The sequence below is a fragment of the Cryptomeria japonica genome, chromosome 11 (assembly GCF_030272615.1).
Source record: "Cryptomeria japonica chromosome 11, Sugi_1.0, whole genome shotgun sequence".
In the NCBI taxonomy this organism is placed as follows: domain Eukaryota; kingdom Viridiplantae; phylum Streptophyta; class Pinopsida; order Cupressales; family Cupressaceae; genus Cryptomeria; species Cryptomeria japonica.
The window spans coordinates 529,288,611-529,302,224 of NC_081415.1; the positions used below are offsets into that span (position 1 = coordinate 529,288,611).

At 35.9% G+C, this 13,614-nt stretch overlaps 1 protein-coding gene across 8 annotated transcripts in view; it reads left to right on the forward strand.

The window, feature by feature from the left end:
• LOC131050876 (uncharacterized) overlaps window positions 1-13,614 on the forward strand; it is a 149,784-nt gene that overhangs the window by 83,200 nt on the left and 52,970 nt on the right. For 6 of the 8 annotated variants that reach the window (XM_059213914.1, XM_059213915.1, XM_059213916.1 and 3 more), the window contains exon 5: window positions 9,533-9,600. The exons of the other annotated variants lie outside the window; for them this stretch is intronic. In XM_059213914.1, the coding sequence (XP_059069897.1) occupies window positions 9,533-9,600 (68 nt within the window). The remainder of the gene's footprint in view (window positions 1-9,532; window positions 9,601-13,614) is intronic. 8 annotated transcript variants of the gene reach the window in all.

Genomic DNA, 13,614 nt, shown 5'->3' on the forward strand with positions numbered 1-13,614 from the left:
AAAATTGGGCAAGAAACTCCTTAAAGTTGTAGAGGGACAGGGAATAGGGTCACTAGTGCTTGTTGAAGGTTAAGAGACTATCTAGATTATCACCATTGCCTATCACACTTCTAGAATCACTATACCTATCTAGAGAACTTATAGGGTACCTCCTGATTGTCATCTAGTCCTCTGCCATCCTAAAATCAGCCCTAGATGGTGAAACAAACATGATTTCCTGTCCCTTATCTTATTTCCTTTACAATCATATTTCAATTCCCAACTCCTAGTGTTTAATTTAATTAGCATTGGTATGAATGCAGGTACATTATTTCTATTTGAAATGAATTCAGATTAGTTAAATGAATTAATGAAATGAATACAGTATAGATGAAAGTAAACAAATCTAAACACTAGATGGTAGTTTATTTTTATCTACATATAGATTGTTATTTTATACTCATTTTGTTTTTGGGATGAAGTTGATTACCAAATGAAATTTTAGGGCTTGCGATTTTCTATGTTTAGGGCGACTGGCATAGTGTCAAGTGGTTCTCCTTCTCTAACCTACGTTGCTTCTTAAATGACAAATGATTTAACTATTTTGCCATCACATGGGATCCCTTTGGTCTGTCTCAATTTTCATGTGTGATCTCTTGTGCAACTTCACATGTGATGTCATACAACACTGCCTTTTTGCCTATGGTGTCCTGCTTAGTAACCACTCTAATCTACACGACCTGGGCCAAAAGCATAACATTCATCAATGATCAACCTATCATTGACCTAGAAAAGTGCATAGGTGTTGTGGCACATGATCGCATGGCCTAGCACTTATGCCTCTACCATAAGGGCTAGCTCTCTAGCTATATGATCAATTGCTCCTACATGTCCTTGTCATTATATGAAAAATCCCTGGTGACTTGTTTGATCGGATTGAAGACTAGACAAAAAGACAAGCTTGTCAAAAGGTTTTAAAATTAATTTTGAAAATTTAAAATTTAAAATTTATTAGTTTTTTAATAATTTATGCTTAAGGTTTATTGACTTTCCATAACCTTTATTTTATTTTTTTATATTTTCTTAGTAATATTCTACTATTTTGATAATATGGTGTATTTATTTTTTTGGTTGAAAATAAAAATATTAAGACACAAATTTATATTAGTTTGTAATGTCCCCTATTTGATTTGCCTTAGAATTTTCCTATGAATCACAAAGCCAACAACTTAGGTTTAGGAATTACCTTTTTATTAAGTAAAATATCTCTTAAATTGATGTGATCTTCGAATTGAATCCTGCAACCATAACATAAGAAACATATACACACATTTAATATACATTTATTATTAGGGTTAGTCCATAACACATTATTCACTTACAATATCTATATTATTTCAAACACATGTGAGAGAAGTATGGTAGGTCCGCCCTTAGCCATCCCACACTAAGCCCAAGAGCAAGGGTCCTTACCTAGCGAGGTGCTTGTATCCGTTTTTTCTATCCATCCTTAATCTCTAAAATTATCAATGTCTTGTAGGGTTAGGTAGAGAATGTAATCAGGTTCCTTGACTCCTTCAGGTAAGATCCTCAAGGTCCTAGACGCCTCTTGGGCCGTTCTAGGACGGTCTACAATGAGCCCCTCGTCACCCCTTCATTAGATCTCATACCCTTCCTCTACAAGGATGTCTTCCTAAAGTTCAAACATACATGGTCATTTACTAAGGATGTATACTTTACATAGTGAATGACACATATCCTACATATACTTTACACATCTCAACATGTCTGACTATCATCATAATGCTATGGATCATGTACTGCGGACAGATAAGCAACAGATAGGAATGATGATACTGAAATGATAATATGCTGCACTAAAGTAATGTAATCCCAATAACAGTGATATTTCCAAGATGATTAATACAGTATGATGTTAAGAATTACTCACAAAGAACTATTGATACATTTGCGATCTGCCAATTCTAGTACTGAGTCTGTCCTATATCATACAATGTCAGCAACGTATACCATTGATTTTCTTATAATATCTAATGCGATACTTATTAATATTGCCCTTAATATGTTTTCCAATACTAAGTGCAGACAGTAACGATGCTCAGAAACTTACACATCTTATGATCACAAGTAAATGTTGCCTTACTGTTCTTCTTCACTGGTTTCCCTTGATGCTGAGATCAGACCTTGATCTGTGCATTAAACAGTGAATTCTTGATGATTGAATGATGAATGATTCTCTGATGTTGCAAGGAAGATTTGGTCCAATTTAAAACGTTTCAAGAGCTATATCTTTTCAAGAGAGACATGAGGATTGATTAGAATGTGTCATTTCGTATTAAGATCACTACCGTTGCTATTAAACCCTTAACCATAATTATATCCTCTATCCAATCAGTATGTTTATGTGTTAATAACAAAGCCATTTAAACAGCAGTATATAAATATTAAACAAGTTATTATCATGATTGGTTCACTACATATTGAACATTGTATTATAAAACTTATTATATTAATCATTGTATACAAGGCATAAGTATTGATCAAGGGAAAACATGCAGATTAGGAACGGTTCATTAAATAGTTCAACTTAATCACAATATTTTCCTCAAATTTTATCAATTGATGTACTTGTTATGAATTTTTCCCCTGCTAAACTAAAACATGAACACAAACCTTGTGCCTTAGAATGTAAAAAAATTAGCCAACTTCAGGCAAATCTCCAGAAGGAAATAAGGCAAAAGTAACCTATGAAGACCAAAGAAGAATATTGGCAGAGTCATTGATGTATTCAATTATGAAGAGCAAGGAGAAAGACAAACATCATCATCCACTACGAGCACAGGACCAGCTAAGGATCTGATTTATTTATACGAGGATGTCTTGGGCTAAAGCAGTCTGGATGAGAAATCCTTGGAGGAAACATGACATGTATCTCGGGGCCTTTCCTAACATGATGTTACTGAGACAGCATCATTTGAAGGTAGATGCTGTCTCAGTAATATAACACCGAATCAAGAAATAAGAAGCGTTAAGTCAGTTAAGTTGGGGTGAATAATGGAGATGAAATATCATAGGATTTGGTAGATCTCCAAGCGTTTATAATGTATTTAATTTCAGTAACTTACAATAAATCATGGGTGTCGATGAATGCTTGTGCTTTTGCTTTCTTTTACCATGTGTCTGCAAATATGCTTTCTAACAGAAAACATGCATGTAAATTACAGTGATGACATAATATGGAGAGCACTATCCATTCTATCATTACTATTATAATAAAATTATCATTATTTCTCCCATCTACCAAAACAATATCTTTATAAAGAATCTATTGAAATTTACTTTCTTCATTATGATTGGGATAATGTATGAAATCAGGCCACTAATAATCTGTCCTGTTCCTGATTCCAGCCACCAAATGGACAAAACGTCTGCAGTCTTATTCAAACTTTGACTTATACAACCATTTATACTCCTTCAATTTCCTTTTGTAAATTTTTGTATCCTTATACAAGCAATTCAACCTTGTAAAAACACCAGGCTGCGATTCACAACAAAAGACTACTTCATCGAGAAAGACAAAAAGGCTAATAGAATATAATTAAATACATATTCATGCTTTTTATGTTTAGTTCTTCAGATTTCAAGTGGACTTCTTGTTCAGTTGACGTACTTCTGCAATCATTTGTTGCATGGGCTTTGGTTCTTTATTGGCCAACTCCATGTGTTATCTTTCTAGTTGAGGTAGAGTTGAATTACCGCATTACTTGGGTGTATGTATATATGTAGCCTTTGCTTTTTACATGAGATGGGGATAGCAGAGCATGCAAGCTGTGGATACTTGACTTGGTTAGGATCACAGAAAGGTATTATTGCTTCCCCACAGAAGATCTTTATTTGCCTTATTCTGATGCCTTCAATAAAGATGCCTAGTTTTGTTCCTCAGACGGTAACTTCTCATCTCCATTTGCTTTAAATTCCTTCTATGAGGTAACACTCATAACTTTTTCCTTCCAACCAATTATGAGAATAAGCAGCATTAAGATATGAGTAGATATAGCTATTCCTTAGAATGATAGCATTCTTTGGCAGAGACTTGTAAAAGTTTTCTCTTTTCGAATGATCAAGAAGACTGTCTTGCCTTTCAAATCCAAGTGGAACACTATCTTTTCTTCTTTTGCCTTACTCTATCTAGGAGAATTTTGACCCCTTTTGATCTTTTTGACAAATAGGTGTCAGCATTTATATTTTTGATCTTTTGAGGTTTCATGTATTTCTATTTTTCATATTCTGTGCATTAACTTAATTTAAATGAGTTTCTCCTATTTGATGTTCTTGCTGGTTTCAGCTTCTACACATTTTTTATATTATCATAATGACTCTATTAGTTTATTATATGTTATGGTTGTGATCATAGTTCAAAAACTTAGACTCAGCTAAATCTTGGCAGCCCAACATTTGACTTGGACACAATGAATTCAGCAAATAAAATAAGTTACATAAATACACAATAAATTCAATCAATGAAGGAGAAGCATAAAAACTGAATTTAGAGAACACATAAGTCTATTTTGATCATGGTGGCATTACTAGGAATTAGGATTAACTCAGCAAACCAAAAGTACACTGGAATTAGATTGCTTGGGCTTTAATGATGAAATAAATGGGGAACGAAATGATCCATATGGCTCTGGTGAACAAAACATGAACAAGAAGATGGATCTAGAACCTCAACAAGGAACAAAACAAGACTGGTCAGGTAATAGAGCAGAAAGACTGGACTATGACTGCAGCAGTGTCTTTCTGCAATGTGGTTGTGGAAGTGTTCAGAATAGAGCCGTGATGGCAGTAGTGATTCCCAACTGTGCAATTCAGAATTTGGAATGAACAAATGCTGTTTTGACTTCCAGCATTGGTGGGAATTTTACAGATCCAGGAGAATGCATCAACAACAGTTCTATGAAAGGAGGCGAAAGCATGTGTTTGAGATCATGGGAGGATTGAAAAGAGTATTGTAAGAGAGCAATAAAAGAATATATATGGAGATAGGCAGAGAATAGAGGGTGCACCCACTATTGTACGATTCGTTCCAAATTAATATTACTAAGTAGAAAGGCAATTGCCACCACCATAAAAACTGATTTTCCCCTTACGGGGTTTCCAAGATAAAAATCTGTGGAGTTGTGTGAGTTTTTTATGACTTTCCTGCAGTATTTATTTCTGTTATGCTTTCTATGTTCTTACATTTTAAGCACCTTCATTTGTTTCAAGCAAGCAACAAGCAGAAATAACTTTTGTGATTACCAAGTGTTGTGCCTTGCACACACTCCCCGTCTCCAACAAGGACCCCCTCTTCTTTCTTCTGCCTTGCTAGCATGAGAGAGAGAGCTGAGAATGCACAAGTGTATCAGGAATCCAAGCCTGTAGGCCTGAATTTGTAGTACATCCTAGGGGCAAGGAAGCTTGGTGTATGGAGCACTGGGTGAGGTTTTAGCATGAGAAGAACCAAGTAAAATGAAGAGGAGGGAGAAGGGCCTTCAATGGCCAAATTTGGCCAGATTTGAACTTGAGATTAATATTTGGAGTTTGACCTGAAAATTCGGTGTTTGCACTCTAGGTGGGAACAAGGCCCAATCCAAAGACCTGCCCTAGTGCCAATTTTGCTCATGATCTCCCCAAACTTGGTGATTGGAAGAACTTCAGGAACTTCGAGAAATGCTGCCATGACCAAGTTTCATGGATCAAAATTTGGTGGTAGCATTAAAGGTGGGATTAGGCCTTAATCCCAAAACTGTTCCTAACCCCTAAGTTTTGACCAAAGTTCTGAACCAAGGCCTGAAGTTCGGTGGTTGCATACCAATCAGGAATTTACTTATTCCTAAAATGTGTCTTAACACTGAATTTCCACCCAAACCTTTCCTAAGTTTGGTACATGCAAGCAAATAGGATTAAGGCCTATTCCGAAAATGTTTCCTCAGACCGAGTTTTAGGCCAAACTTTTGCCCAGCACCTCTAAGTTCAGTATTAGCATGCAAAGTTAGAATGAGCCTTTAATCCCAAACTTCTTCCTAGTGCCGAAGTTTAACCCGAACTTTCACCCTTACTCTCTAAGTTCAGTACATGCATGCTAAAGCTGATTAAGGCTTGTTCCCAAAAGCCTTCCTAACCCCGAGGTTAGGTCCGAACTTTCTTCTTTCAGTTCAAAATTCGGTGACAGCACTGAAACAGGGAATTGTCATTAACCCAAAGGGGTGTCCTAATGGCAAAGTTAGGACCGAATTTGCTCTTTTCATCACAAATTTCAGTGTTTACACTGAGATTTGGAACAAATGTTAATCCTAAATGTCTTCCTGGCTCCATGATTTTCACCGAGTTTTTCCCCTAGGCTTGAGTTAAGTCTGAAATTCGATACTGACATGGGAAATCTGATTTGGCCTTATTCTTGAAGGATTTCCTTGTGCCAAGTTTGATTCTTGGCTCTTCCTTGATCACTTTTCCCTTAGTCCCAAAATGACCTTCTAGATCCTAGTTCATGGGACATGATATCAGTGTAATGTTCAATAGGGCTAGAAGTTGCAGCATTACAATCCGGAGCAAACCACCAATGGATGTGATGGTGATGAATGAATGACTAAATGAAATGGTGATTGATCCTTGGCTTGCTTGTCCACGTAGGATGAAGAGCTCAATGGAGCTGATGACAAGATGCTTGGGACAAAGAGAGGCTCTGCAGCATTACAATCCAGGGGCACCAATTGAAGACAGGATCATAGAGAAGAGCCAAGAGGAAGGGATCATCCAGAGGAACCAAGGGTCCATGCAATTCAGATGGCATCTCCCAATTGTGCAAGGAGGATTCCCAAGATAAAATGAAAATGAGGCCAAGGTCAAAACCCTGAGGATGTCAATGAGCATGCTACAAAGACAAAATACAAGGGGGTGGATGAGCAAAGACCGCTACCATAGTGCAGAAGACCAAAGTGATGCCATTTCCAGAACACTAGAAGGCAGTGGTAGACACAAGAATGCTACAAGAGACATGTAGAAACAGAAAAAGAACAACTGGAAATGATTTATTGTAAAAAAGGGGTTAACCTATTGTAAAATGACTACTTTTTGGCCCAATTTAATGCAATTCAAGAGGTGGGTCTAAAGTTAGTTGTTCACCCAGCTGCCAGGCTTGTCTTTTTGTGCCTTGAGCCCCATGAACCTTTGTCTTCTAGTGGGATTAATTGAAGGTAGTTGAAATTGGTTGAAGATGTGGTTGATGGTTGTTTAGATCGTTAACTAAAAGCTGTTAGGGTTTCTAGAGGACAAATCTAAGCCATTGGATGGATTGAATCCTGGTCATTGATTAAAAATGTCAAATCTATAAAAGGCTAATGCCTCTCTCATTGGAAGGGGTTAGCAAGGTTAGAATTTTAGAGAGTCGGAAGGTTAATAGAGGTAGACAGTAGATGTTAGAAGTAGAATTAGGAGTAGAGTAGGAATTGTTGAACAAAAATTGTTGTAATGGCAGTTGAAGCAAGTGAATAAAGCATTGAAGAAATGGTGTTTTGTCATTTGCCTCATCCTGTTTGCATGGTTTCTTTTCATCAAATCAGCCAAATTTCAATGATTTTAATGGTGAAGTGTGAGGGTATCCGATTGATTTCAGGCTCACTCCATTGGAGGTTTGCTGACTGTAGGTCTCTGTGCATGGTTAGTTTGAACCCCTTTATTGTTGTTAGTTCAACTGTCAATGTTCATCCAAGTTGCGCTAGAGTTGGGTACTAAGTGTATGTTCATAGTCTGAAAATCCTTTTATTTCCCTTTGGAGATTGCACTGTTCTGTGGAGATGTGATTTTATCTCTGGCTAAGCAGGAGCTAGTTTTATTTGAAATCTATCTATCTGAAGCATCAACCATTGCTATCAATGTCCCTAGGATCTCTAAACCCTATCCCTTTGCTCTTTATTTTACCTAGTTTAGAACTAAAGCATCGTCAGAATGCTATATCAAATGTATGCCAGCTTGTCGGATGCATAAGTCCCCTTGAGATTACCAGCAAATCACATCATCCCTGAGTTATCCTAAGCTTAGTCATTGCCTGACATTAGGAACCTTGACGTTATTCTGTTTGGACAGTCAAAGGGATATAGGATTTCCTTATTCAAAAGAGAGTAGGATGTACTCAACGCATTTTATTCTGTGTTGATGGAAGTGCTACATCTCCCCATCAACACTAAGTTCTATGAGTTTAAGAGTTTATAGATCATTTTGGTATGAGATGGATTTTATTATTGTGGAGTTGTGTATGAGAGTCAAATCATCTCTTCCTCACTGGGCATGCGACTATAAACCTGCTACAGTTTTTGATAATTAGAAAACCATTTCCCTTGCCAGATGTGCATCTAATGCCTTAATGTGATTAGACTTTGAAAAATCTGTTTTTTGATCCCCTAACATGCGATTATACATGTCAGTGCAGCATCTTGAGTTCAAAATCTGTCTCCTCCTAGCAGGTGTGCATTTTAACTTTTATCAGTATCCAAGAGACTTTGAAATTGAAAACTTATCTTCATATTCTAAGGTCCATGACTGTGTGTGGTTGCAAATTTTGATAAACCCTAATTGTTGTGTCCTCTGTACTGTTTTGCACTTGATAGTGTAAAGCTTTGCTGACTCTGAATTTCGAAAATGTTATTCTTACTATATAAGCGTGTGCCTATATGTGCTCTGCACATTTTGCTTGAAAATTTGCTTATTCCTTTTTTAATCACCCTGAAAATTTGATTTCTTTCTTGCTTACCTTCCTTCCATACATGGGTTTCGCTGATTGAACTTTGTTTTTCTCACTTGGATTCAAATGATTGATAACTCCGCAAGGATACAGACAAGAAACAACAAAATGACATGTGCAAAACAAGATAAAATTTGAAATATGACTTGTGCTTAGGTGAAAAAGATAAGGGCTTAGGACATAATGATTTTTTTTAGGGGTACAACATTTCTCTCTCTGTCTCTCTGTCTCTGTATCTCTGTCTGTCTTTCCCCCTTCCCCTCTCTCTCTCTCTTTCCCCCTTCCCCTCTCTCTCTCTCCTTCCCCCTTCCCTCTGTCCCCCCTGCCCTGGCCCCTCCTTTCTTTCAGATTTTTGAGCATTCAGTTCTAAGGAAAAGAAGGTAATTTAGAGGATGTGGGACAAATCAATTATAGTTCTGATGAAGCTTCTGAAACATATTTCTTTAAGTCAATTATCATCATTTTGAAATGATGTTTCATTTACATCTTTGATTACAACCTTCGGCTTAAATTTATTTAGTCTTTAATAGTCATGGAATCATCATTTGCTTGCTGTCTGCTGCTGTTATTTGCATTCATAGCTGTCTGGTCATTGTCGCTATATCCTACTATAATACTGCTGTTACTTTGTTACATAGCTATAAAGAGTGCAATAGGATGAATGTATGTGATCAGTGAAATGTTAATCACTCTTGCTTGAGTGGACCCTAACAGAATTATACAAATTTTTGGTGACTTTTTAATGACTTGTAGGTAGAAGTAAGGCATGCGTTGGCAATCGATACTTTACATGATTTACTTAACCATGGTGAAGCTAATAGGTGAGTAAAGTTGATATAAACTCTTCTGATTTTTTTCCTTGTCTCGTCTCTCTTTTGGTTTGTCATTGCATTGATTTGGCTTTCCTTCTTATTTGAATCTCTTTGGTTTTTCTATATTGACTACCTCCTCTTGATTCATTCAAATTAGTAATTATGGTGATATATGTTGTTAAGGAGCTTTAAACTTGTGTAATTCTGACCTGAGTCAACTCAGTCGAGGCAATCTCTGTAGGCAATCCAACTGATAAGAGGGATTCGACTAACTTCAATTTCATACTTCAAATTTTTGGTATTCTGAATTTGTTTGGTTAAAGAGGATTTTCAATGGTATATGCTGTTTTTTATCTGGGAATTTCTGTGGTTTTCAATAATTTTGAAATCCAGTAAAATCCTTTTTACCTGGTTAAAAGGAATGTCTCCTTGTGGTAATCTCAGGATTTAAATAAGAAATTTCATGAAGTCTATATAACTTATAAGGCTTTTGCAATAATCTTCAAAATCAGCTGCCTGAACATAGTTTTTACAAAAGGGTTGCATTCTTTTTGCATAACTGTAGTAGTCTTTTCTAGAATGTTAGCAACCCCCCATTGCTACTATAAAAACTGAAAACACTGATAATACAAAAACTAAACTTCCTACACAACATTGATTTTTTTAGTCTCCTCAATCGAGTCTTGAATTTAAAGATGATGGTATTAAGTAAAGAGATCAGTTCTATGGTTCCATAATCAGAGTTAGCAGCTCTAGACTAGTTATAGGACACAGACATTGTTATCACAGATTTTAATAAGCAAATCCTTGCACAAGAGACAAAAACTGAATCAGTTTTGAGCAGACTCAAGTATCCAAACTGTGCGATTCAACAACTTTAGAAGGTGGTATTGGAAATTAAAACCAAACAAGTTGAGATTGTTAATCACTTTTCTGAAGCTTCTTTTGTTTGATTGGGTTTTTAAGAGTTTTTTCTGGTTTTGGTTGAATCGATGTTATATGTCAAAACACCACATTTGTAAACATATTTCATAATGTAATGAATGAATTATTTTGGTATAAATCTCATAATATGTTAATGTGATGTTAATTTTCTCTACAAAGGCTACTTTGGGTCATTACTAGGGTCCAACTTAGATGTGGCATCATACTAAGGATGGGAATTCAAGCACGTTTGTTTGGTCAATGTTGTGTTTTAAATCACAACACATTTGCAAAGATATTTCATAATGTAATGGCAGCGAGTTATTTTTGGTGCAAATCTCATTATATTGTAGTTCCTTTTTTAGTCAGGGTACTTGCTTGCATCATCAAGCCCTATTGTGAATGTGGCACCATACTAAAGATATAAAGTTAAGCATGTTATGCATGCCTACAATTTTAACTACATTGTCATGGTGCCCCATCAATGGAGAGTCCATCAGGTGGTGGGCTGTCTTATCATAGAGTGAGATTAGAACTTGGGACTTTGGACTTACAAAGATACTGTTAGGCTACCACTTAATAGACGTCATTATTCATGCTTGTTGTGGTAGTGTTAGTTGTAGCATCAGTAATGATACATGGATATCACTCTCAAAATGCTTATGCAATTCACTTAGGTGAGAAGTTTCTAGAAAGTTCATTGTATCCATCTAGTTGTGAAGTGGCTTAGGGGAAAAGCTACTCTTGTTATAAATAAGTGTTATTACCCATCTCATATGAAAATCCATTTCTAGTATCTTTTCAAAACTTTGCTTGGAGATGATTTGGATAACTTCTTCCATAATTCATAAACTTGGAATTCTGACACTCAAAAAGCCAAAAAAATCAACTTGGAGAGTACTCGACAAAAACTTCGCAAAACTCGGGACGTTAAAAAACACTTAGATTTTTGAAAAAAAACATAATTTTTGAAGAAATATAAATTTTATGCAAAATATAAATGTGTCAAATGAGTTTGATGGGGGTCTAGCGGTGGTGCCCCTAGCAAGGTCGAGGGACAACGCCCCTGGCACGTTCCTGTTGACGTGTCTGAAATTGCATCACTACGGTTCCATCCGGCCAACGCAGAATAGAATACTAAGAATCCTATCCTCTCTTGAGATAAGGAAATCCCTAGTGTTGTTTTTAATTGATCAATGGGGATTACCTCAATGTTTCGGTTGTCAGGTCTTTACTGCAAGATAAGTTAGTGGTTTGATGTGTTTTGCTGGAAACACAAAGGGAACTTAAGGTTAGATGAACGACTTTCGAGTGAGTTCCCTAAAGTTTAATAGTCTTATATCGGTAGATTTCAGTTGGATTGATACTATCTCAGCTAGATTGTATGGTTTCTTCCTGGTAAAAAAAAAGAGAAAGAGGAAAGGGGAAAAGAGATAGAGAAAAAATCTGATTAATCTAAGATAACATGTTCAGGAAAACAGACAGAAACCTCCAAAAAACCAGATTTAACATTATCAGCTATTAAAGCACAATGCTATAAAAATCCAGTGTAATCTTCAAAGGGAACTAAATTTTCATGCTACTAAACATAAATGCAGAATTTTGACATTCATTCACTTGATGTTTAACAACCGAACTGAGCATATAAATGGGTTCAAACTAACCATGCAGGGGGAGTGACAATCAGCCAGTCCTTAATGGTATGAACACCAAGGCTTCTATCAAATGTTTATCTTCAAAATGCTATCTGAAAACAAAAGACATAACAGAATAATTAAATGGTGAAGAAGGAGACTATGCACTCACAAAGAAATGAAATAGCCTTAATTTCCAAGCACCCTAGCACAATAATTCCCCAAGACGGGGTATCGACTTGCGTTCCTGAAACCTTGAGGAAACCTGCTTGTAGATTGGTTTCCAAGCATCCTAGCACAATAATTCCCCATCCTATGTTAGGGTTAGGGAAGCAATAAGGATAAACCCTAAATATAATTGGTTATTGATTGTATTATGAAGAATAAGTTCCCTAATGTCAAAAGCTTAATTTAAAGCATAATAATATTTAATGATGTATGTTAACTATAGGGAAATTGGCTGCCTCCTAGTAGGGGACATTACAATTGGTATTAGAGCTTTAATCCTGCCAACCTGCGAGACAAATCTATGTAACCAACATTAGTTAACAACAAATAGTTACCACTCAAAGATCAATCATGCATCATGGTCAAAAATAGTAGAATCATAAACTAATGATGATTTACTAACATCACAAAAAGACATCATAGTCTCAAGTTTATACTAAAACGGAGAAATTACTAGTACAAAAATCACAATAAATTGTTAAAAAATTGAGCATTTCTGCATCGCTTTTGTGACTTTTTTAAATGTTGTCAACAACGACTTTGCAACAAAACTGCAGATATTAGAAGCTTTTGAGCTATAAACAATTTTGTCACAATTTTTTAACCAAGCATTCCGTCCACAAATGTAACATTAAATATAAGAACAGAAAAGGATGAATTTGTTCATGCCTTACAAGTTTATGCTTTCTACTTTGTAAATTTATGCTTCATACTTTGTGTGTATTCACACCTTACGTGCATTTATGCTTCATTGGTTTCATGCCTTACACGCCTTAGGTGTATATTTAATGCCTTACGTGCATTTATGATTCATGCCTTGCATCTATTCCTGGAGTATACATTTCATACTTTATGTAATTTCGTATGCCTCAAATATATTTGTATGCCTTGAATGTATCTAAGTGTATGCTTGTATATTTGTATGTACACTTAGTACCCTATATGTCTTCATATATGCCTAATGTGTATTCCTATAGGTGTTTCACATCTTATGTGTATTCATATGTATGACTCATGTCGTACGTGTATCCATGCCTTACAAGTTTCATGCCTTGCAATGTATATGCTTCATGTTCTACATGTATGTGAATGCTTACGTATATGATCAATGCCTTGCTCGTATTTATGTGTCTTACATGTATAACTTATACTTCATGTGTATTCATGTGAATGCTTCTTGCCTTAAGTATATTCATGTGTATGCTCTATGTTTTACGCTTAAGTGTATTAATGTGCC